Here is a 24419-nt window from a genome sequence, read left to right as displayed (position 1 = left end):
GGCCAACCTACATTTTAAGTTTTCTCCGTTTGTGGGCAAGAACTCCAAACTATGTTTTACTAGAATCCCAGTCCCTGAATCTGTAACTCTTTCCAGACTCAGAGATGTTGTTACCTTTGACTGTAAGAGGATAAAAAATTACACATAAATCCAGTAGCACAGATGTGACTTACAGAAATATGGTCTTTTTTTCTTTGTGATATTGCTTTACTGTAATATGTTTGCTCGGGCTGAGTGTGCAGAACTCATATGAGTCAAATTGAGGTCATCATGCTCATAATCAGCATCCAAATCCATATAAGCAACTGAGGCATGAATGATTTGCTGCCTCCAGTTGTCCCGTTATTCTGCATGAGCTGTGTGCTCTCTTCACAAACCTGATTTCTTCTGTTGTCCTTTCGAAATGTCATTACCGCATGCTCATGTTTTCCACCCGACAACCTAATGGGTTTAGATAATGAAGCCAAAGGAGAACCGCTGGAAACGGGGCCACATGTTAGCCAGGACACACAAACTCGTCTCTGTTGAGAGAACTGTGTGTCGTTTCTGCAGCGATGCAAGATTTATGTTCAACTCCAACCGATGTAACGCAAGTGACATACTTCAAAGCTGTTTTTGACAAAATGCTGTGCAATTTGCATTTTCAGATGGACTTGTCTGATTAAAAACGTTAGTCAGGTATTGATTTTGTGTAAATGTGTTGGAGAATACGCATTATGGTTCTTAGTCTCAAGATTAGAAATGTTTACAAAGCTCTACTTAAAAATTGTTAATATGTTCTTGCTCCTGTTCTTAATGATAGAGAAAGTGTTGGACTGAGCAGAATGACACAGCGCTCTCCTTTTCCTACCAGCTGCTGATCACTGCCAGTCAGCAGGCTGAATGAAGTCTCATATTCTGTTTGCTTGTAAGATAAATTCAGGTCTTTTTAAATATCATCACTCTGACAGAAGTTATGCAAATATCATCATATAGCTCAACTAAAAATATCCAGCTCATTTCAGCTTTTTAAACTTCAGGACGGTCAAATGTGTAATTTCTCTCTTGAAAATTGCTTTTAATTTTTTATTAAATTGTGTGAATGTAGCTGTTTGCCTACCTACATTCTTAAATTAGCAATCAACAATAAATAGAAACTGCAAGCGGTCTAACTATCAGTGCATTAATCAATGTATTGTTATTAATTTCATTAGAATGTTGCTGTCTTTACGTTTTAAACTAAAGCAGTTAGATTATGTTTACATTACATATATTACAATTTCACTGTAATATGAATTATTCAAGTATTTTTGCACAAGGAGAGAAATTCTCTAACTGTAGACAGAAGGAAAACGAGTTTCTTTAAGAGACTTCTTTATCAAGTCGATTGTTTTTGTAATACTTCGTTCTGCCACTAGAGGGTTTTCCCACTGGAAGACGAGAAAAAACTATACAGTTTTTACTGACTGCGTTGTGATTAAAATCATTTTAACACTCATATCCTGGTGATCCACATCTGGACTGGTTTATTGAAGAAGCAAAACAACCTGAACACATGAGAAAAAGCAATGATAGTACATGAAGAAAAAGGACAGAAATGTCTGATAAATATTGCAGAATTGTAGATCTGTTGGTGCTAATTAGTAGCATTGTAGAAAGGAAGTCATTGTAGAAATACAGCTTTGAGGAAAGTGAGCAACGGGGGATATTTAGGGAGGAGAAACAGGTGTTGGAGAGCAGATCGTGTATATCCCACACCAAAAATGGTAAGCTTGAATCATAGAAGAGAATAAGGTCAAATCAGGATCAAAGTGCTTTAAGCCACAAGGATTGGAGCTACAAATAGAACCAGGCTGGAGAGGCTGGAGAAATTACTGATAGCCGTCTACTTTGTAGTTTGAAGCCCCCCCTGGGGCACCGATCCTCCCCTCCTCCCCCCTCTCAGTGTGGGCCCATGGTAACAGATAGTGATCCAGAGAGTGACTGTGAAAAACTGGGCCATGGAAGTTCCTCAAAGAAAGAGCACTGACAGAAGCAAATTGGATCTGACAGCTTGTATAAAAGCAAAGTGACAGCTGGACTGCCCAAAAGAGAAATTTCTACTTATCTAATGGCCGGTGGGAGAGCGCAGAGCTTGTTTCAACAGCTGGTAATAAGATGTACTTTTAGCCCTTTTGAAGGCTGGATCAGTGACACCATCGAGGGGGAAGCTCAGCGGCCACACACAGGTGTCATGCCTGTTATTCATCTGAACTGAAAATTGAAAAAGTCTGAACAAGTTGCGATGTTGGTGCCTAACAGAACTGAAAGGTGAGAAAAGCCTACCCTGGTGAGAGAACTCCACCCATAGACTGTAGTGTTATTTGACCTGGAATTGGAAATGTATTTGCATCGTATTTTAATAAAAATCAATAGTACTATAAAAAAAACACACACATAATAGATAAGCACCAGATTTTTCTGCCAGTCAATGGTTTCAAACTTTTCTCAAAACCATCTACGGTTAGCAGCAGCTGTTGGTGTAGGTCTTTGTATTTTGTGTGATTTTAAACCTGCGTCTGAAAAAAAAAATTGGAATCACCGTAGCAACCACACCTCAAAACCAAAAAAAAAAGAGACAAGATGTTTGTAGTAAGTCAACCAGAGGATATTCTCACTTTTGGCTGTAACGTCCGAAATGAACGTAGAAATAAATCCATCTTCTTGGAACCAGTTGCAGAAAGACGTGAACCTAAAGATGCTGTTGTCACTGAATGTTTTTAAGGCTGTTCTGACTAATTTTGAGAAGGAGTCATCTGAGGAATCTATGAATGGATTTATTAATGACGGCGTTAATGTTTCCTGCTTTCTGCTGTGAGTGTTCAATAACCTCAGTGTCCCGCTGCCAGTCTTGGGCAGGATTCTCTCACAAAAAGAGATTTTTAATCTCAGTGGGATTTTTCTGGTGAAATAAAGGTTAAGTACAAAACAGAAAAGAGCAGGTTTTTATTGCCTGATGGAGATAAATCATTACCAAATAAGATTCAGGGGAACTCTTCAAAATATAACCTTCAGTATTTTATGGGCTAAATTGTTGGAAATGTAGCCTTAACAGTTCTAAGCGAACAGGAATAAGGCGCGCAGAAATTCTTCAAAATAAAAGCCCCAGTATTTTTATAAGTTTACTTTGACAGAAAGTGATGAGCTAATGTGTTATCCCTCTTTAACCTGCTGCCATAAATAAATAAATAAATAAATAAATAAATAAATAAATAAATAAATAAATAAATAAATCAGGAAACACAGCGATGACCAGAAATGTGCCAGGTGTGTCCCTGACAGGAGAAGTTAAAACTTAAAGCTTTCAAAGCTCACAGATTTTCTTCAAAATAAGAGTCCTCCTGTTTTAAAGATATTGTAGCTAAAAAAAAAAAACAATAAAAAATTCCAAAGGTCTTAAACAAAAGCTGCTGTTGTTCTATAAAAAGAACATGAATATAGGAATTATTATGTTACAAGTGTCAGTTCAATTGCGCTCAATTAGCATCAACAAACATTTTTTTCAAAATAAAGTTTACAAATGCTTTTCAAAATAAAAGCAAACATAGTTCCCAGGTTGAATTAATGCAAAGAAGAATACAGTTCTAATACAACTAAAACTAGCATAAAATGATTGTTAATTATTTTTAAATAAAGCTCAGACGTTTTTAAAAAATAAAATTGTTTTTAATAAACCAGTTAATGCAAAGGCCAGTCCTGTGATCAGTTTAAAAGCCCAAAGTGATGTATGCACCATGCAGCAATAATAGCATTCATAAGAAGATAAATTGGGGCCATGAAGTTTGTTCAAAAGAAGAAAAAAATCGAAACAGAAAAATTATTTTGAAACTGAAAATGAAGATTTGAAACAAAATGTTTAAAATTGCATTTTTGTTTTTCTTCAGATATATATATATATATATATATATATATATATATATATATATATATATATATATATATACCATCAAAATTTCTTCAAAAATGTTTTTTAATTGTTGAATGTCATCGTTTTACTTTTTTTGTTGTTTTGTATCTTTCGTTACGTTTTTAAAATCTCTTTTTCCCCAGATTCTGCTTCCAACATTTAAGAAAACAGTTTTAAATCTTAAAATCAAGTACAACTTTTGCTCGTTACTGACTGTTGTGTTTCTCGCGTTAACAAACTGAATGTTGACAAGTCCAACAATGGTATTCTGCCGTGAAGCACCGAGGGGGTTTAAAGAGACGCTCAGCGGGCTGCAGACGCTGTGATTGGTCAGACGCCCCACGTTACACGAACCTAAACAGCGGAGGATGAAGCAGTCGTAGCTCCTCATCATCCCAGGCATCACACGTACCGCACGTAGCCCAGCGAGCATCTCTGGGCCGGATGCGTAAAACGCCGCTCTGTATTTATTTTGTTTGTCGAAGCTCTGCCCCGGACAAGCAGCAGCTGCCAGCCGGCCTCCTCCACGCAGCTCCAGACGGCTCGGCGCTGTTTACCCGGAACACAACGAGGAGCGTCGGTGTCATGTGTTTGTCCTTCTGGTAACACTGTCGCAGCTGCATCCCTTCCTCGAAAAAAGAAAGACGCCGTCTGCGCGCGCACAACGACCTCGCGCGGCTCACCATGGGTTCCAGACTGAGCAGACAGAGCAGCCTTGACAACGAGAATTTTTCCAAAAAGCGGCGCAGGCTGCAGGACGGCGCCGGGGAGGGTGACGGGGGCGGCCGCGGCGGCGGCGGGGACTTTCTGTTTGCTCTGATGCTGAAGTCGGACAAGCTGCCCGGGATGCTGCGCAGGGCCAACCACAGCCCCTACATGAGGAGGGTGGCGTGGATCAAGGAGATCCAGAAGCTGCTGCGCGAGCGCAGGATCGAGCAGGCGACCGACGTGCTCAAGCTGCTGAGGAAGGTAAAGGAGGGGACGGAGAGGTCAGGTGCCCTCACCACCACGCGTCCTTTTCTCTTTAAGGAGCAACAGCTGAGGGGCTGATGTTAGCATGTTTAAACACTTTTAGGCTCGTGCATGCCAGGGCCGCTTCCAGAAACTTTTTAAAGGGGTGGGCAGTTGGAGGGGCACGGATTTGGTCTGATTGATTATTATTAGGCTGCACTCATGTTAGAGAGTGGGAGTAGATGAAGGACATTTAACTATGGAAGACAACAAAAAAATTACAGATGCATTAATTAATTAATGTCCTAATTTAAAATATAAGTAAAAGTTTTTAAAAGTTTCCACTACTCTTAAAGAGTCCGATCAAGGAGCTCACCGATTGCAGTTTTCTGTCCCATCACCCATTTTTAAAAAGCACGACATGCCGATTGCGGTACAGTTTTGACCAGTGCTAACCTTTGGTCTGTAATAAAGTGACGGAGTTGATAAGTTGGTAACTTTGGGGCGACTATTGTCAACCAGGGGACCTGATGGGCGGGTCTGTCAGTCAGTGCTCTTTAGAGCAAAAGAGGACGGGGACTGATGTTCAGAGCTGTATGGAGGCAGATAAGATCCGTGGATAAGATCGGTTTCAGGTATCAGGAAATCTGGGTCAATAATTCAGATAACAATCCAATGAAAATGTGGTGCCAGATTTGGTTGCGTTAGTAATGTGGGATCTACTTTTGCCAGGGTCTTGGGTGGTTTTGGTTTTTCCTGGATTTGTAGTTTTGTTCATTTGTTGTTTTCTTTTTCCTTGTCTTGCTTTAGATTAAACTATTTTTAGTCGTCATTTCCTGTATTTTCCTTGCTGCTGGTCGGCTGGATGAAACATGTATTTGGCTGTTTGGAAACGTTCCCAGTGAGGATAAATATTGACAGTCATGATATGGAAGCCATTCACCCATCTAGTTGTGATAATGCTGTTTTAACACAAATGTTCTCAAACTACATGTTGGTAAAGCAGCAGACTGCAGGCTAGTTACCAGAGGAAACAGCCAACCAATTAGGCCAGCTTTATTTACTCCTAGTGTTACACCATAAACAGTAGAATGGCAAAAAACTAAGACCTTCTGTGCATCCAAGACTAAATTTAACTGGTGTTTAGTCGATATTTTGCCACATGTCTCTGTTGCGTAAAAAAATATGAGAACTTAAAGTAGTATCACAATCAATATGCAGTGGGAATATGTCATCTTTTTTTTCTGTTGTAAAAGCTATTAAACCATGTTTTATATTTTGTTTGAAGTACATATGAGGCTGTCATCCGAGCTGGGCTTCAATTCCTGATCCCTTTGACCTTTGACCCTAACTCACCTCCACCCTGGCTTCTTTTTTTGTGTGGCATTGACCGTCACTCTGCCCCCCCCCCCCCCCTCACGCCTCTCTGTTTAGTTTGCATGTAAAGTAGGCCGCTCTTCCAGCAGCGTACCTGTGACACACCGTTTCTCGTGACTCAGCGCGGTAAGATGTGCAGCGCGTTGACACGAGATTCGAAAGGATAGTCGGTCAAGCCGTGCGCCGTGTTTGTGTGTGTGTGTCGTTGCGTTTCCTCTAATTTTATTTTCTCTCCCTGGCTGATGGGCTCTGGATATTTCCAAGCGCACGCCGACCCCTGTGCGTCCGCGCCTTTGTTTCCTCCTCTATAGACAGACTCGTGTCTCTCCTCGGGCTGTTCTAATGCTGCCATTACAGCTACATGCCCTCTTTATCGCTTCCCCACATTTAATGGCTATCTCCCTCCACTGCGACAATTTAAACCCTGCCCGTGGCTTTGTTTACCTCAACAGAAAAACAAATGCTTCTTTAAAGGTTATATTTACTCTTTACTACAAGGAATAAGGTCACAGAAGTAATATTACAAAAACAAAACATTAAGTGCTGTCCTTGCCTCTGCAGCATAGACTTTTTCTTTGTTCTGTGTGTGAGTCTTTTTTTTTTTACAAAGTACTTTTGCCTTTATGCCTCTTGGACTTTTTCCACATTTTGTGACGTTTCAAATACAAACATAAGTGTATTTTATTTGAGAGATTAGCACTTAATCGGTGAGTGGAAAGAGGTTTTTGCAAATACAAGTCTGAAAAGTGTGGTGTGGATTTGTGTAAGCTGTAGGTCTTGTGTTGCATGGCTCTCCCTGCTTTGCGCATTTAGAAACATTTTTTTCCCCCAAAATTGTTGCAAAAAGCATCCCCACAGCATGATGCAGCCAGTGGGTCACTGCAGCTCCTCCAAAGTTACCATGGGCCTTTGCGTCTCTGATTAATGCTCTCCTACACCAGCCTGTCTGCTCAGGTGGCAGGTTTTGAAGTATAAGTAGGCATTTATGTTATCGTTTACGATCATTGGCAGAAAATTATAAAAATATAAACCGTAAGAGTGATAACACTGAGCTAATGGTGTTTGCAACCCCCAAAATCTGACACTACTTTTTGGTATTTTTGCTGTTTGAACTTTGTCTTTTTTACCATCATCTTTAATTGTCAATATATTTGAAACACATGATTGAATTCAGTTATTATTTATTATTTAAAGATACAAGTGCACCACTTAGTGTAATTGGTGTACTGAAGTAGTCTATTTGACGATAGGGTCATTTTTAGAGCAGCACATGTTGTTGCTCTAGAGCTGATGTATCACAACATTTATCATAATATATGCCAGAAAGTCTTCATAACACAATTTTACGTCTATATTACTTGTTTTTTACTTTCCCGTTGTGCTGTTCTCTCTCTGCTTTCTGATTTCCACCTCCTGTGAAATCTCCAAAGTTAAGGACGTTGTTCTATGAAATAATGCTGCCTCTAAACATCTCCACAGCTTCCCCCATGCACTGTCTGCTGTGTTTCTTGGTCTTTGTGATTCTCTTTGTTCACTAATATTCTCAGATATTCTTCTTGACATTTGATTTTCTGGCTTTTCAGGCTTCAAATCCACAGCACACTCTTTTATTTTGAAAGAAAACAAGCAGCCTTTTCACTTAATGCAAACCTGTAAAATACACGTAATTTATAAACAACCCCACTCTTTTTATGAATAATTCTTTTTACATTTGATGTTAGTTGCTGCTGCATATTCCAGCCATTTCACTTGTGACATGGAATAGGCAGCATCCAGTAACACAGAGAAGATCTTAATTAGACGTTTGTTTTTAAAGGCTTTTCTCACCTGCTATGACATGTTGCATTAAAATGTAAGTAGGTGCATCCAGATCTAGCAGCATCTCCATGGGGATCTCATTTGTTTGGGTCTGCGTTTTAGCCGCTCAGTACTGTGTTAATTACTCTGAAGTCTCCATACAGGGGAGGGAAAAAAAATGGCACCTCCTTAATTAAGACAAGAAGAAGAGAAACTGGCTGGGCTCCATGCGACATATGGGACACACATGCAGCCTCGTTCTCTCTTAATAATCTTTTCCTTTTTTTATTATTTATCTCTACATTATGATGCTTTTCAGTGGATTTATGACAGATTTTGCTCTCAGAAGTGTTCGCTCTGCTCCAGGAAGGAAACAGAGATTTGAGTGTTGCCTGCAGATGCGAAAAGGATTTGTTCCGTCATGTCACGCTTTGCAAATGACAATTGATCGTGTCTAAACACGGACAGATGGAGGAGGGGGGTGGGGGGGGGGTAATATTTTTATACCTTCCTTCTCAGACGGGCAGCAGCTTCTTCTTCTCCTCCGCTTTGGATTCAGTCTGTGTTTACTGTTGCCCTTGTTAAAAAAGGGGAGCTTGCCAGCCGCCCACTCAGACTGTCTGTTATAATCCACGCCAAATGCGCTGGGCAGAAAATCTATGCAGATGCTTTTGTGCACGTATGTGCGTGCTGCATGGATGATCTCGAAGGCTTTATTCTCTCATTAAAGCAGCACAATGACGTGGACATGTTGATAAAACCGTGAAAGAGGAGGATTTGGTCGGATATAAAGTCAGATTTATGGTGGTTGCATTATTGGTTTTTAAAAAAATCCAACCTGGAAAAAGAATTGTTCAAATTCGTTATTGAAATACTCAAATTATTATGAGTTAGTGCGAGTTATGAGTGAGCTTTACATTCTGATTAGGGGTGGGCGACATGGACTTAAAGTTTTATCACAGCATTTTGTGGTACCATAAAAGTGGCAATAAGAACTGCTTATTACTTCTTTATTAGTTCTTTATTAGGTAACTGTAAGTCTATGACTCACTTATATTCCTACAAGAGCAAATATTTCTCTTAAAAAACATTACGGTTCTTTAGAACACCAGCACTGCTGTACCACACTGGCTGAAAAATGTATTGCCATATCAGCGTTTCATATTGGTCGATATCAATAATTATTGATCCATTTTTTTGTTTTAAATATCTGAGATAACGCCAAACTTTTCACTCCACACCATTTTGTGTTTTTAAGAAGTTATGAGGCACAATGGTGAAACCTGAAACTGCTGCTGCTCACATTAGCAACAGATTGTTGCTAGGTAACCAAAGAGCAAAAAGTTGATGGCTTTCACCTTGTTTAGCTCGCTATGAGAGACTGAGCAGCTAAATAATCTCCTCTGCCTACATCTCCCAGAATGCAGAGCGCTTCTGGATATTCAGTAAACTTACTGGAAATTCTATCTGACGTATTATCTATTGATATTGATCATGTGTCTGTCTCAATATATATTGTTATTGATTTATTGTCCAGCCTTAGTCAGCACTCACATAAAGAAGTGTGATTTCATTGATATACTTTTATTAAGCAAGCAGTGGAGAAAAACTGTAAAAATCCTGACAATACAGACAGTTTTAGGGGTTTTAAAACATCATTACTGTGATTTTATTGTGACAACGATAAATCAAAATCTTATCCTGATAAGAAGCTTATCACAATAAATAATAAACGATGCGATAAACGCCCTATCTAGTGGTATTTTTAGCGCTGTATTTGGGTAACATTCCCGCTGACACGCCGCCGCAGATCTCACTGTCCACTGTAGATGAAAAACTCTTTGTCTCTTTTAATGAATATTTAAAGGAAAGCACTCCTTTTTTTCTCTCCCCTTCCCGACCCTGAAGCCGCCTATTTCCGTCCCGCTCCTTTCACCCTGTACCCAGGCCAAGCGTTGAGAGTGTTAGTCATGACCTGCTTTGGTCCGGTCGCGTTTTCGCTGTGGCTGTGTTGTTCCTCATTTCTCTTGTCTCGCCTGCTTCGCTAGGACCTGGGTTTGGAGGGCACCTCGCTCAACGACATCTTGTACAAAAATGCCGCCTTCCTCAATCTGGTGGACCCCATCTCACACGAACTGCTGCTCAGCTTGGCTCGAGAGATGCAGTGTCCCAAGAAGGTCAGTATGCCCCGTGTGCGCCGCGACATGAGACATTTACTTTTATTAATGATCGGTTCTACGGCTGGAGAAACAATCCAATCTGAGGCTGTTTTTTTTCTTTCCTGCAGACGGATGTTGCATTTCTGCTCGCTGTGCACCACGGGTTACTCTCTTTGATGTGTATGTGTTTTTTTCCAAACCCAAAAATAGAGCGATCCATGAACACAGGAAAAGTTGAAAGCATCAAGCCGCAAGGAAAGAAAATGAAACTCACAGTTAATCAATTTGAAAAATGCAGCATTTTAATTTGAGTGCATTTACTCAGCGATGAAAAATATCCCTGCTGGCTGTGTTTGTACAAACTTATTTTAACAGTAGGACAGCGCTTAGTCATCTGCTTTAATATTTTACAGGGTTGGATTAGAGACAGAGGAGTAACTTTGAACAGTCTCTCTAGATCAAGCTAGTCTAGAGAGCAATAAGTGGTCCATATTTGGTCTGATGTCTGGGGCAGCCATGGACGAAGGTTGCTCACGATTTAAGATTTAATTTATTTAAAACAGGGACAATGAGTAACATACATTAAAAGGAAAGATGCACTGTACCAGGCTGTAGGTCTGGTGCTAATTTCCACCGATTCAGTGTATGTGACCTATATAGAAAAAAAATTCTACATAGTTTTTGGAAATGCCATTGTGTTGTGACAGTATAGTATGAGACATATACTGTCTCATACTAGTGCATAGTGCAGTTTAAACTGCACTAAACTCCCAGTGCAGTTTAGAAACAACCAATAAGAGTTCAAAGGCGGGTCTTAGCGCTGTCAATCATGCCCAACACAGCTTCTCCCTGTCAGCAAAGCCTGTCATGGATGCTAAGACTAGTTAGCATCCACATGGTTTTCTTTAACAGTGAGTCGTTTCTCAATATGCCGCTAAATACGTTTAGCGGCATATTCACGAGGTTGATTGATTAAGCGCTAAGACCCGCCTCCTGGCTCTGATTGGATGTTTGTGTTAGGCAGCAGTGCATTTCTTCAGATGGCAATAGTAGCACAGCGAGAACCGGCTAATCTTTTCATAGATTGGCCGATTCATATTATGCTGTCACAACATAGTCAATCCTAATAAAAATATGTTTTATAATGTATTTTGTATAAAAGTTTCATACTGCAACCTTAAAACACAATCCTACGTCATTATTCATAACCTGGATTTTATTTTTCATAACATCCAAACTCCAGTGAGTCCACAGTAGATGCCACTCCCTCACATCTGCTCTTATTTAAAATAAAAAAAAAATCCTGACAAGGAGTTAGTTTTAAACAAAACTAGTGGCGCATTTTATGTCTGACGAACCGTTTCTGTATTGTTCTCTGCATGAACGTAGATAAATAGACCATCTCTATTGAATTAGGTTAAAGAGGTTATGTTTTAAAATAAGAACTCTTCAATGGATTAAAATCAGATGCACTTGTGTAATAGTAATGCACTCTAACAAACAGGCCCACAGCACCACAGATCCTCCACCATACCTAACAGTTTCCACTCGTCTCACACCAAACCCACCCAGTGTGTGTTCCCATCTGAGCCTTTGTCTCATCTGAGCTGATTAAGTCTCAAGCAGATGACCACATGTTTTCCTTTCTGATGGTTGGACAGGAAAGGCTCGTTTCTGACATCACTCCAAAACAACCAGTTGGCTTGTAAATAGAGTCTAATGGTTGTCATGGAGACAAGGTGACCCCAATATGTCAGGCAGTTAATCCAACAGAAACAAAAAGTCGAGTGTTTTTTATGGAGTGTTTTTTTATTCACAATTCCTAAAAAAATTATCAACATCAAAGCGTAAGACATAAATAAAAGACGTTTTTGTTAAATTTATTTTAAAGCTACCAATTATTGGGCCAGACATTTTAAAATTGGTTCCTCAACACGGAATGTTTTTTTTCTTTTTCCTGACTCGATAATTGCACTGAAATTAAAGGTTGTATTGTTCAAAGTTTTGCAGCATGAGATTATGCTTCTGCAATAAAAGATGAATCTATTTCACAGTTTGTTTCTCATCTTTCTCCCCAGGTGTGCCTATAGATGTGGCCTCCAGTGTCTCTTGCTCTGATCTTAACCTAAATTCTGCAGCTTTCACCCGCAGCTGTGTTTAATTTCTCCTCCTCGCCGCGCTTCCTGTGTTTCTCTCCCCTGCATGTGATTAGATTTTCCTGCTCCAACGAGGCGGCTAAATTGGGTTTTGTTGTGCACTCGCTCAAGGCGTCGAGGATAACGCTGGACCTTATTTTGTCCCCCTTCTTTTTCATGTGGAAGATAACGCGCGACGCGTTTTTGGAAATGAATTGAAGTTTTGCATCGATAGCTCCAACGATTGTTTCTCCTCTCACTGCTTCAACCTTCTCCCCTTTTTTTTTGTTTTGTTTTTTAATTTCTCACTCTCCTTTTCGCAGGATGCGGACACCATAAAGTCTTCTGATAAGATTTGCAGGCAGCTGATCTACCACCTGACACCGCACTCAAAGTGGCTGAGGCAGAGCATGTCCAGGCGAAAATCCCAGGCCTGGTAAGCCCTCGTGTCCAGACATCCAGTCTGTAACTAATCTGCAGATCTGCACAACAGAGAGTGGCGCTCGGTGCCCTCAGCCGCCGCTGATATCTCTTCGAATCTGTCCCCTTCTGTTCACACAAACCTAAGTTATTCCACAAAATGTAGATTTTTGTCACAGAGCGAGCTGCTTAATGCGGAATTAGCTTTCTGAAAATAAGATTCCCAATCCCATTTGGAACAAAAGCCTTCAGAATTCTTTTGTAGATGCTTTTGCAGACACTAAAAGTAGGCGTTCATATCATAAGAAAGAAAACGAAGACAATGTGAGCTTTGTGATATCCGACAGGTTCATTATGAGTCAGTTGAGCATCAACAGGATCATAGAGCTAGCTGTCGATCTGCGTGAGCCGTGTTTTGTTGCACTCGCCGAAGTTTTAATTCATCCTGAAAAAAATGAAAAGGATCAAAGATTAATCTGACACCCACAGCGTCTTTGAGACTGTAAATACATTAGATGGCAACTATTCTTCGGCTGACAGCTTTTTTTTTCCACTTAGTCATATCGGGAGCTTCATAAATCTGCAGGGGCATGGGCTGATGCTGGCGGAGACAGCAGCAGCAGCAGCAGCAGCAACATGAATCATTAACACTGAAATCCACCCTAAAACAGAATACTAATAGAGAGGATGCTGGGGTGGAGGTCTGACAGCTTCACCTGCTGCTGCATTCGAGAACAAAAATCTGTCAGAGCTGAAGAGACGAGACGAGGCCAGCCTGCTGTTCGCTTTGTCCCCAACTCCCCCCTGAGTGAGGGTTGCACATCCGTGTTCGTTATTACTGAGAGGAAACACGTATTCGGTCCGTCACACAGCAACCGCAAAGTTCATGACTGTATGCTGTGTGATAAAATGTGAAGTCGACAAAAGCCATGTAGTTTACCAGTTCAAAAGAAGTAAGTAAACTTTATTTATGTAGCACTTTTTGCAAGTCAGAAACGACAGATTTCTGTACGAAATATAAAATCAGAGAAGGTAAAACTGAAGGAGAGATAAAACAACATACATGTGGCATAAAACAAAATAAAACTGATTAAAAGCCAATCTGAACAAATGGGTCTCCAGCTGCTTTCTGGTCAGATTTTGGCTAAATTAAACTCACTGGTGTCCATGGAAAACATCATGGGGTGTAAAACTAACACTGCACATCACTCTCACACTTTTCGAGGTGATCGATTCTTCTGTTTGATTATTTAAATTTCTTTTTGAATAAGAAAATGAATATGTTATTGCTTAAAATACAACATAACATTTTTAGTGTATGTTTGTTCTGTATAGAAGTGTTTTTTAATCTTCATTGCTATATATATTTGTACAGTTTTGATTTAATTTCTGATCTGATTGGGTTGTTCTTTTAGCAAATGGCCTTTCTTTATCTGTGAACTCCAGTTAACAATTGATCGATTATTAAATTAGATTCATCACGGATAAAAACATGATTAATCGTTTCAGCCTTACATTACTCTGAACACATCATCAACACTGTGAAGCACGGTGATGGCAGCATCATGCCGTGGGGATGCTTTTCTTTAGCAGGGACTAAATAGTCAGAGATCTTATTAGAAGATGGATGGAGCTAATTAGACGCTGAGAGAGAAAAAAACTCTTAGCCTAAAAGAGTTGAGACTGATCTGGAGTTTCACCTTTCAGAGGGGAAAACGATCCAAAACGTCCAGATGGAACAACAATAGTTCAGATCAAATCCATGTGTGAGGATGACTCAGACAAACCTGGGCTGTTTTGTACAGAAAGGCTGACATAATTTCATAACTATGATTTGTTAAAACACAACATCCTCTATTCTGTGTTGGTGTCTCACTGGAAGCTCTGTTAATATTAGAGCTGCCATCTTTAATATCTGAAGAAGTGAATCAGAGCGACTTGGCTTCAGCTCTGGGTCTTTGCTCTCATCAAGCTATTTGACTAATCGAGAAAAGGAAAAACAGGAAATCCAAACTCAAACAAACTAATTAGATAGATTAACAGGATTCTGTTCATTCTGAGCATTTGGAGCGACTAATGTTCAGAGCTACTGCTGGACGATGGCGGGATGATGAACCATCCAGAGGCGCCACAAAGAGCCGAGCCGTTTGCCTGTCCTCTGCATACAGAGAGGAACGTCACCAGGCTGGCACAGCTGATGGTGACAGCAAGATGCTAAAGCAGTTTAGTGTTTCTCCAACAAAAATAAAAGATGTGACATGCTTTTCTTGGTACGTTGATAAATATTTATTATTCGGTTCATATAAGACACTAACTGTCTTTCTAGAATTATTCTTTGCAACAATAACAGATATGTTATGAAGCATTTTTCTCTCTCTCTTCCGAAGCCCTTGCTGTATTCAGCTGAGCTTAATTAATGAGTTTCCCCAGGTCATGTGTTGAAGACGTCACTGAGTGTTTGTGTTTACTGTGAAATTAAAATGAGAGCATAACAAGATGGTTTCCTCACATTTTTCCACTTCGCAGTCTTCCAGTTGTCTGTTTCCGCGTCAGTGCAGATGTTGTAGTAAAAAGTGTTGGTTTTTCACCACACATTGCAGTTTTCATGCAGGCAATTCAGATTTTTGGTTTTCTTCTTGCCATTCTTCCTTGAAGGATAGATTTGTTGTGCGAACAGTTTTCGTGTTGACAGATTCTGAGCTGTGGATCTCTGCAGCTCCTCCAGAGTTACTATGGGCCTCTTAATCACTCATTAATAATCTCAGTAATAATCTCTCAGCCTGACCTGTAAACTTAGGTCAGGCTGAGGTCTGTCTTTGTAATGTGACAAAATATGAAAGACTTCATGGGTTATTAATCATTTGTAACATAGCAATAGGGTACATTCACTCTCACATTTCTATTATTTGGAATCCTAATAAGCTTTTTGAGCCGAAGGGAAAGAAAATAAACTCTTGGGAAATTCGATCTTATTGAAATTCTTTTTCACATAAAGTTATACTGACTTTGCTTCCAGAAACAATTTGAAAATTAATATTTTAATAATTCATTGCAGCAATTTCATAGAGAATTCAAACTTATGGAGACTGATGACCCACCGGAGGCTCGCAGTCTGTTCGCAAAGAAAAACCTTTTAAAATGTACATTTATTTTAATCGTTTTATCAGACATCTGTTACTAGACTATAGTGTTGGATTTTAATTATGAACGTTATCTCAGTGCTGATACCTTGTAGGTTTAGTTGTTTTGTTTGTGCACTTTGCTCTGGATCTCTCTAAACTTGCCCTCAAAGTTCACAAGGTTTAAAGATAACTTAAAAACAAACATCCTGTCTGGTATTAGGGTTAGCTAGGATTTGCCTGATTTCTGGTATAATCATCTTTAGTAAAAATGCCAAAAACAAACCAAAATAAAGCTGAAAAGTATGCAACACATGACAGATCCTGGTAACCAGCGGTAGTGTCGCCCTGGTTCTCTGGTGTCAAATGAATCTATGAAAGCAGGTGATGGAAGTTTCTGGACAGATCGCCTCAGAAAACCATTTCTTTGCTTCCTGGGTGCAGAAAGAGGAATCAATCTGAGAGCTGTGTGATCCAAGCTATTAACACCTGAGGAGAAACCCGTCTCCACGGCTATTAGGGTTTTACACCTCTGTCACATAAAAGGTAACAAGGGCCAAATCAAGACTCTAATAAAAGATATGGCCAACCTGACTAATATGTCACCATGGACAGCTGTTGGGATCCCTCTCACCTTGGCTCTACATCCAGGTTTTCCTCCATCTTAGTAAACCCATACCTGCTCCTTATGCCGCACAGCAAGAGCTGCTGAGGGCGTGACTATTTTCAGTATGACGGGGAAAAAAACCCCACTTCAAAGCATCAGAAGTGACAGGTACCGCTGAGGGATGAAACTGTAAGTCACCAGGCATCGGAGGATGCTCTAATTCACTCTGACACTGCACCAGAATCACAGCCCACTTCAGGAAGAGCTTGAGTTCGACACGCCGCATCGTCCGCTGCGGGCCGAGACGGGCTCCGGCAAAATGAAGCTGATGGAGAACAAAGGGCTGAGCCGGGTGCAGTTATGAATAATGGATATGATTTCATCTGTAATGTTAATCAATAACTATTGTGTTACACCACTGCTGGAAATCCTCAGCCTGCAGCGAAGGAAGCAGCAGCGCAACATACTTCTCAGGTGACAGATGAAGATGTTTTTCTTAAAATCACCAAGGTAGAAGTAAAACAGCTTCACCCAGGGTTCCTTTCCAGGCTGAAATGTATTTGAGTGTTTTCCAGGTCTGAATAAGTGAGTGAGTGGAGAAATATTTGTGCTTCCTGATTCAGTCGCTGCCTCATTGATCCACAATCCATTTTTTTTCACTTCTGATACCAATATCTGAGATTTAGAATGAGTCGATACCGATCCAATACTGAGAAACAGTGCTGAGTTGACTTAAAATGTTTCTTTCTTTAAAACACAGACTTAACTTTACTGAATGAAAAATGTATTTGATAGCTATGCACCAGTACAGCACACTTGGCTACAACAATAGCTTCACACGCTTGGTCAAACATGTTGTAAAAACAACACAGCTCTGATTTATTCAGTCAGGTCAATTAGGAGTTGAACAGCCAATGTAAAATAAATAGTAAAGAAACTGACAGCAAAAAACATAGAATTAGACTGAATAGATCTGCCCTTATGGATCTGGCACATAGTCACTGATACCCTGTTTAGATTTTTATTGAATATCTGGACCGATACAGATATTAATATCGGATCATTGCATCTTTACTCTACATCCATATTCTCCATTTTTAGAGATTAATAGAATGGCATATCAGGGTCACAAAGTCTAGAAAGTCATGTAATTGTGGTAATATTGTGTCGATGTTGATATCAGTTTAGATAATTCAACATTTCCCATCGGTCATTATGATGCTCCCAACGCTCACTGTGACCTTTTACCGTATTAAGACTCCATCCACCAGGCCAGATTTATAACAGGCATGCAAATCATGAGTTCATGGCACTTGGAATATAACAGCCAGTAAATGCGGCTTTCCACACAGCTCTATAGAAATTTCTTCAAGGCTCGACCATACGTCTCTACCATCCCTAATCCACTAATGCAGTGTTTTGGAAAAGATCTTAGAAGTGTGAGTCAGTCATTTGTCAGAAGTTGTCTTCAAATTACAATAATGCTCCCTAAACTTCAGCAAAATTATTACTATTTTGTTAAACAAACAAAGTCAGTGTAACTTTGCTTTACCCTTTACCAGATTTCACTAAGAACTGGTGTCGCCAAAACCTCCATTATTGTTTCATTTCATTTATTAGATAAGACATAGAAGAGAACAAATCTGTGAGTATATGCCAAGAGTATATAGCTACAAGTAATTCGCAACTTCAGTGGTTTGGCATTTCTATGTATTAAAATACATAAAATTTATGAATCAGAAGACATTAATAATACACATGTTTGTGCACCTTTATATTCATGTAGACAGCCTGGCTGCCTCCAAATTCAAAAACTATACATTAAAATATGTACAATTCATAAATGAAGATGCTATAAAAATACATGTTTTCCTCTGTACATGTTCATAAACAACCTTGCAAATTCCAGATTTTATAAATTTCCTGACACATTAAGCCAACATACTAAAAATTATAACTATAAATACTAGCTCACTAATGCATACAGTCCCTCACAGATCTGCTCATCCATTAAGAACGATCACATCTTTGGTTTTCTTCATTATTTCTTTTCTCTAAAGTAAAAATAGCACTACTAATAAACACAATATGCAATAAAATCACAACTTTTTAAATAAAAGCTAAACATCCCTTTCCTTTCTATTTCCAAACCTATTTTGATTGGTTCGTGTTCGCTCTGCAAGTTCAAAGATTTTAAGGGTCCCTTTTGTTTCCTTCTCTACAGTCTCAAGACGACTCTACAGAAGAAGCTGTCCAGCGACAGCGTGGACCTATCTGGAATCCCCCTGTCCACCCGCGATGTCCGACAGGTGGCTTTCTACCTCCAGAGCAACAGGGACAGCGTGGTGGCCGTGGACATCAGCTTCACCGAGCTCACGGACGACAACCTGAGGCTGCTGCTGCCTCTCCTCGCCCTGCTGCCCAAACTCAGCACCCTGGCTCTCAACGGCAACCGCCTCACGCTGTCCATCATAAAAGACCTCACCGAACTGCTCAAGGACCCCAAGATGTTCTCCAGCCTGGCCTGGATCGACCTGGGCAACAACGTGGACATTTTCACCATGCCCCAGCCGCTGCTGGTGGCGCTGCGCCGCCGCTGCAGCCTGAAGAGCAGCCTGCCCACCATCTACGAGTACACAGAGGGCCAGCCGTACTCCTACCGCCTGGAGACCTCCATCGAGGAGCCCAGCCACTACGAGGAGGAGGAGGAGGTCGAAGAAGAGGAGGAAGACATGGGGGATAGGTTTGAGCTGGAGTCGTGGGGCTTGGGGGAGAAACAGCTCTCTAAACATTTTACCCTTCACTACTGTGAGAGGTGATGGGCCGCTTCCCATCCAGAGAGCTTTCGGCTACGGTTGAAATGACGTCCCGCAGCACTCTGTTACTTCTTTCACCCTCTTGCCCTCACACCACGAGACAACGTCACCCTTTACAGGCGATGAGGGAGCCCGGTGCCCACATTGCGAACTAATTGTCCCAACACAGCTACTAAAGCTAATCTTTACCATCTCTGAGTTAACCCACGTAAGACGGCGACGAAGAAACCAACGGCCTGGACGGCAGACTTACTGTGTTGGTGGATGGCGCTCTTGGGTAAAAGGTGCGGTTTCATTGGAGGGTGGCTGGAGGAGTCAAGGTGCCAGTTCTCTCTCTCTCTGTCTCTCTCTCTGTCCTTTTATCCACGTCTATCGCTCCATCTCGGTCTCTGTCGAGAGCCAATCCCCAGGAGACTTAAATCAGTTGGTTGGACGAAGGGGCCGCATCCCGATGGAGAGAGTGGGGGTCACCTGGAGTGAGGTCTGGAAAACGTCGGCCCACTGTGGGTTCTCTACCAGGACTGAGACTCTCTCTGTCCGACAAGGCCTAGCTCCACATTCTGTGTTCTCTGTTAATCTCTCAACAAAAGCTATGAACAAGTTCAACAGACTAAACAGCCAGCGACCCGTCACGTGGCGCTGGCAAAACTGCTTGGTCGACTTTTTACGTTTTTTTTTTTTTCTCCCCGTCCTTTCCCAGTGTCCACCCGTGAATACCCATGTGCAGATGGAAACGAGAACAGAAGACAAAACAGCTGTTGTGTTTCGACGGGTTATTTTTATTTTTCTTTGTGCACCTTAGCGGACAAAGTGGTCTCAGAAGACAACAGGGTAGGACTCGACAATGGAGAGGTGTCTACGGTTGTTTTTTTACTCGCATTAAAGCTGACATCACTGCACTCTTTAGGGTCATAGCCACAGTATTTTGACACTTTTATGGCTCCTGAAGCCTAAAAGGCTTCTGAGTCAGAGCAAGGGGGGCCAAGCCGCTCCTCCTACTGCCGTCCGTCTCCACAGGTGTCGTCCTTTTCCACTTAACGTCGCCGTATATCAGTGGCCCTGTGTTGTGAGGCACTTTCTTGACTGTTATCTATCAGCTCCAGTCTTTCTGCAGTAGCATTATATGATCACCTAGGCTGACCAGAACACTGCGACGCACTTTAAGGCCCTGTCGTTTCGACGTTACACTTCCTCCATAGCGTATATACTCTGTGCACATAGTTCGTACCTGAGTATTTACAAGGCAGAAGCTGAAAGTATCCCACATTCAGACAGTACGAGCTACGCAGCTGATGATTGTTAGCAGGATCAAAACAAGCTCACCAGATATATAATAAATGTTCAATATGTGTTATTTGTGTATTTTGTGTCCGTTAAATGTCTAAATGCTGTTGTTTTGTCTCTCGTCTGATTCAGCAGTCATATTTAATTGTACGTAATGACAAAGAACAATAAAATTTAGCCCAAAGAAGTCCTGCTGTTGGACTGAACGGATGATGTTTTATGGGATAATGCAATAAAACAGAGAGTTGCTTTATGTTATCCAGCAGAGGATATTTATGTGGGATATTAAATCCTCCCAGACTAAACTCTTGTTTCCTCTTGGTTCGTGCAGCGCCTTGCAAAAGTGTTTATACTCCTTGTCCTTTTTCACATATTGTCACTTTAAATTCACAAACTATATTAGATTTTGTTTCAGTTTGTGAGTCAGAACAACAGAAACGTGGCAAGAACATATTTATGAAGATGTGATGTGCAAGAAGAGTTTGTGCAAGTCTCCACCAGCTTTTATCGTCTACCTGTTTTTCTCTACAAAATAGCGCAAGCTCAGTCAGACTGGAAGAAGAGTGACCATGAGCATCAATTTTAAACTTTTCCCACTGACTCTGAATTAGATTTAGATCTGGACTTTCACTGAGCCACTTCACATGAAAATTCTTTGATCTGAACCATTCGATTGTAGCTCTGACTACCTACGTAGTGCTGCAGAGAGATGAGCCACTGCCACCAGTTTCAAGTCCTTCTTTTCACTTTTCCTGCAGAAGAAAACAATTCCCACATCATGATACTGCCACTGCCATGTTTCACAGTGAAAGGGAGGTGTTCAAGACCATCTACATCCATTTTTTGTCCATTCTCAACATGTTTGCTACATTCCCTTCATCGCTCATTGAGAACCGGCAGCTACATACAAACACACATCACATTTGTCAGATTTTCATTTTATAATATAAAAAATGTCTAATTTTCCTTCCATTTATTACTTTAATGCTCCTGTAAGATGCATTAAAATTTGTGGTTGTAACATTGTGCGAAAAGGTTCAAGGTATATGAATGATTTTGCAACGCTCTGCAGTTTATGTTCATGTGTCAGTAAGTGTTAAACCTTTTCCTAGCTGTGGTCTGTGTATATGTCTCATGCCATTCAATGACTGCCAATAAAAGAACCTGTCCAAACCCAAAAGTGAAGTCTTTTTGTGAGTTTTTTTCTGGTGAGGTTAAAATTATTTACTGATCTGTTTTTACCAGCTGGGTCGCAGACAAAAGCATAACAAGCAGCTGACTGATTTCTCCAGATTAGCCTGTTAAAGGAGCCGGCTTTGTGTTTCAGACCGGTAGCCAGGAAGCTGTACATGTTTGTGCTGTCGAGGAAACGCCTCAGCTTGCAGCCGTTCGCCAGGCAAAGGCACGGCGATCTCTGCGTGAGGCCCAGACCGTGATCCTCTCCTGGCAACCTCCTTTTGTTCATGCTGCCAGACATGGTAATGTGGCATTTGCAACAGGTGGCTCCTATAAGGTCAGGGCACAGTGTGACTGTCACACACTCTTCCTGAGGTCCAAATATCGCGTGACAAGGCAACACAGCCCACCCAAAGAAATCACCAGGTTTGTGTTATTTGACCTTTCCTTTGCAGGATTGGTTTATTTCTGTGTTACTGGTGAAATATCAATTTCCTCAGTGCTACTGTTTAAGCAGAGCTGTAGACCTTTAAGCTGAAGGAGCTTCACTGAGGAAACTTCTCCACTGCTGGACGTCCAGAATTACAAATTCAGAGTTTAGTCTAAGACCCCATACTGTAGAAAAAGCCTCCGATATGTAGTGGAAAACTCATTTTACAACACAATTCCAATAAAGCATTTGCTCCCAGATTAACTTAATTGTTCTCTTTATTTTTGAGAAAGCTTATCACTCTCCACATGTTCGTTGTTAAAGCTTGTTGGTGTAAAGAGAGTAAAATGTTGAAGTAGTGGCTTCTTGTTCTCCTTAACTCTCTTTAGAATACAGTACTACATCCTTTTCAACTGATGAGTAATTCCACACTAACACCGGTGGCCAGTGCATAGAAGACCTATCATGCACAGGGAGAACAGACAAACTGTGTGTGTATTTTAGCATTTCTCACCTTGTAAGGCCGGTTTTTCCAATAAATATTATGTAAGGACCAACTGCTCCATATGGGGTCCAAAACTCAAGTTTTATTCATAAACCCCTTTTACAGGTAAAAAAATATGAAGTGGAAATTATGTGGATGATTAATATATTTTCTTCACCTTATTCAAAAACCATTAATGAAAGGGCAAAAATATTTAAGACTTATTTCTACACAAAAAACTTTTTTTTTTCCTTGATAACATCTGGGTACAGTCGGTCGGCTCATTCCAGTAACAGGAAGCCATGTTACAGAAAACATCCAGCAAACTAAAACCATTTCACCGCGTGTTGTTCAATGATGTTTAAGAACAACAGACACCTTCAGCTGCAGGAAGATCTCACCAATTTTCAGGACATCCTCCATAACCAGCTTTACTAACTGGTTTTGTCAATAACCATCTGCTTCACCCAGCTTCCTGTCGTCAGACACAGCACTGATGCAGCCGTCTTTTTTCTCCACAGCGTTAACCACATTGTAGAATCTGTTTCCTAGTTCATGTCCACGTTCCTCAAGTTCTTTAATTACATTCTAGGGAGAAAGAAGGAAAAATGGGATGAGTTTAAAGCTATGCAGTTTGCTGTCTGATCCTGAAAGAGTCACAAATACATTACATTGTCAAAGCTGGGTTCTAAATTCACTTTGTTGTCACAGTCAACATAGACAACACGAGTATCAATCGCCTCCTTGAGGCTCTTCCTAAACCAAAGATCGTTGATGAGAGCCTGAAAGAGAAAGAAAACGCACTGATGGGAATATAGATTACAGTACAGATAATCATGATGACAGCACTAGCTATCATAACAATAAGGAACATCTATGAGTGGTAGCTAATCCTAAATGCTCATAGTGTGATCGCCATGGAAACGTACAGAGGCTATCCCTGTCGTAATCATGCTCCCACCACTCCCACCAATCGCCAGCATCTTTGACTCAGGTTTAGAATTAGACTTCAGCACAACAGGGGCCATAGAGGAGGGGGGCCGCTCCCCTGGAAACACAACAAAAGCAATGAGTGACAACATAGACAACTGCAGTTCAGAGCGATTACTGTCAGGAGAACAAGAGGAATGATTGGAAACGCTTTCAACAAAGCAGAAGTTAATAAAAGTGAGACAAATAGAAAACAACTAGGAGTTAATCTTGATGTTTCATCAAAATCTATTTTATTTTTATGCAAATTTAGGTCTACACTTTATGTGTCAAATGTATTTCCAGACTCTTCTCTTGTTTTGTTTTGTTTTGTTTTATTTTCTTTCCTCTTTCAGATTGTCAGAACCCAGTGACTGTCACTGGTCCAATCCTCCCTCTGTTTCCTCCATTTCTCTCTGCACAAATCTTGGGTACAGATTTACTACTCCTCTTCAGGGATGCAGATTTTCCCACATAGTTCCTCTAAGTGGATATAAGAAAATGAGGATGACTGTTTTCTTCAGAGTGACTCAGAACCAACCGTTCTCCATTTTCTTTCCTCAGTGAAAGGATTTTATGTGTGAGCAGACTTTTCTGAGACAGCGCTAAAGGTCTTCTCACCAAGGAAACAATTGTCATACTGCTAAGGAGGAGTTTGTTTAAATGTTTAAATGAACCTTTGAGTTATCTGTTTGTACAAGAGAATCTTCTAAAGCTTTGTGAAAATTAAAATGACAAAGCCATTCAGCGGCCTAACTCACCTTCGTTTT

The 24419-nt window shown here is 40.7% G+C and overlaps 2 protein-coding genes across 2 annotated transcripts in view; one reads left to right on the top strand and one right to left on the bottom strand.

Annotated features, from left to right (window-relative positions):
* The first annotated feature begins 4161 nt into the window (after positions 1-4161).
* Positions 4162-21770, top strand: lrrc75ba (leucine rich repeat containing 75Ba). Its single transcript, XM_008417540.3, has 4 exons — positions 4162-4894; positions 10099-10227; positions 12668-12780; positions 18715-21770. The coding sequence occupies exons 1-4, from the start codon at positions 4610-4612 to the stop codon at positions 19307-19309; spliced, it is 1122 nt and encodes a 373-aa protein (XP_008415762.1). The 5' UTR covers positions 4162-4609; the 3' UTR covers positions 19310-21770.
* Positions 21758-24419, bottom strand: part of LOC103469784 (glutathione hydrolase 5 proenzyme-like) — a 15459-nt gene continuing 12797 nt past the window's right edge. The window contains exons 10-12 of the mRNA XM_017306531.2: positions 23610-23728; positions 23352-23462; positions 21758-23268 (exon numbers count right to left, since the gene is read on the bottom strand). Coding sequence (XP_017162020.2) covers positions 23128-23268; positions 23352-23462; positions 23610-23728 — 371 coding nt within the window. The 3' untranslated portion in view covers positions 21758-23127. The remainder of the gene's footprint in view (positions 23269-23351; positions 23463-23609; positions 23729-24419) is intronic.

Source organism: Poecilia reticulata, chromosome 9, assembly GCF_904066995.2.
Source record: "Poecilia reticulata chromosome 9, P_reticulata-male-v2, whole genome shotgun sequence".
NCBI lineage: Eukaryota > Metazoa > Chordata > Actinopteri > Cyprinodontiformes > Poeciliidae > Poecilia > Poecilia reticulata.
The sequence above is the reverse complement of the archived record's forward strand: the minus strand, read 5'-3'. Positions and strand labels throughout refer to the sequence as shown.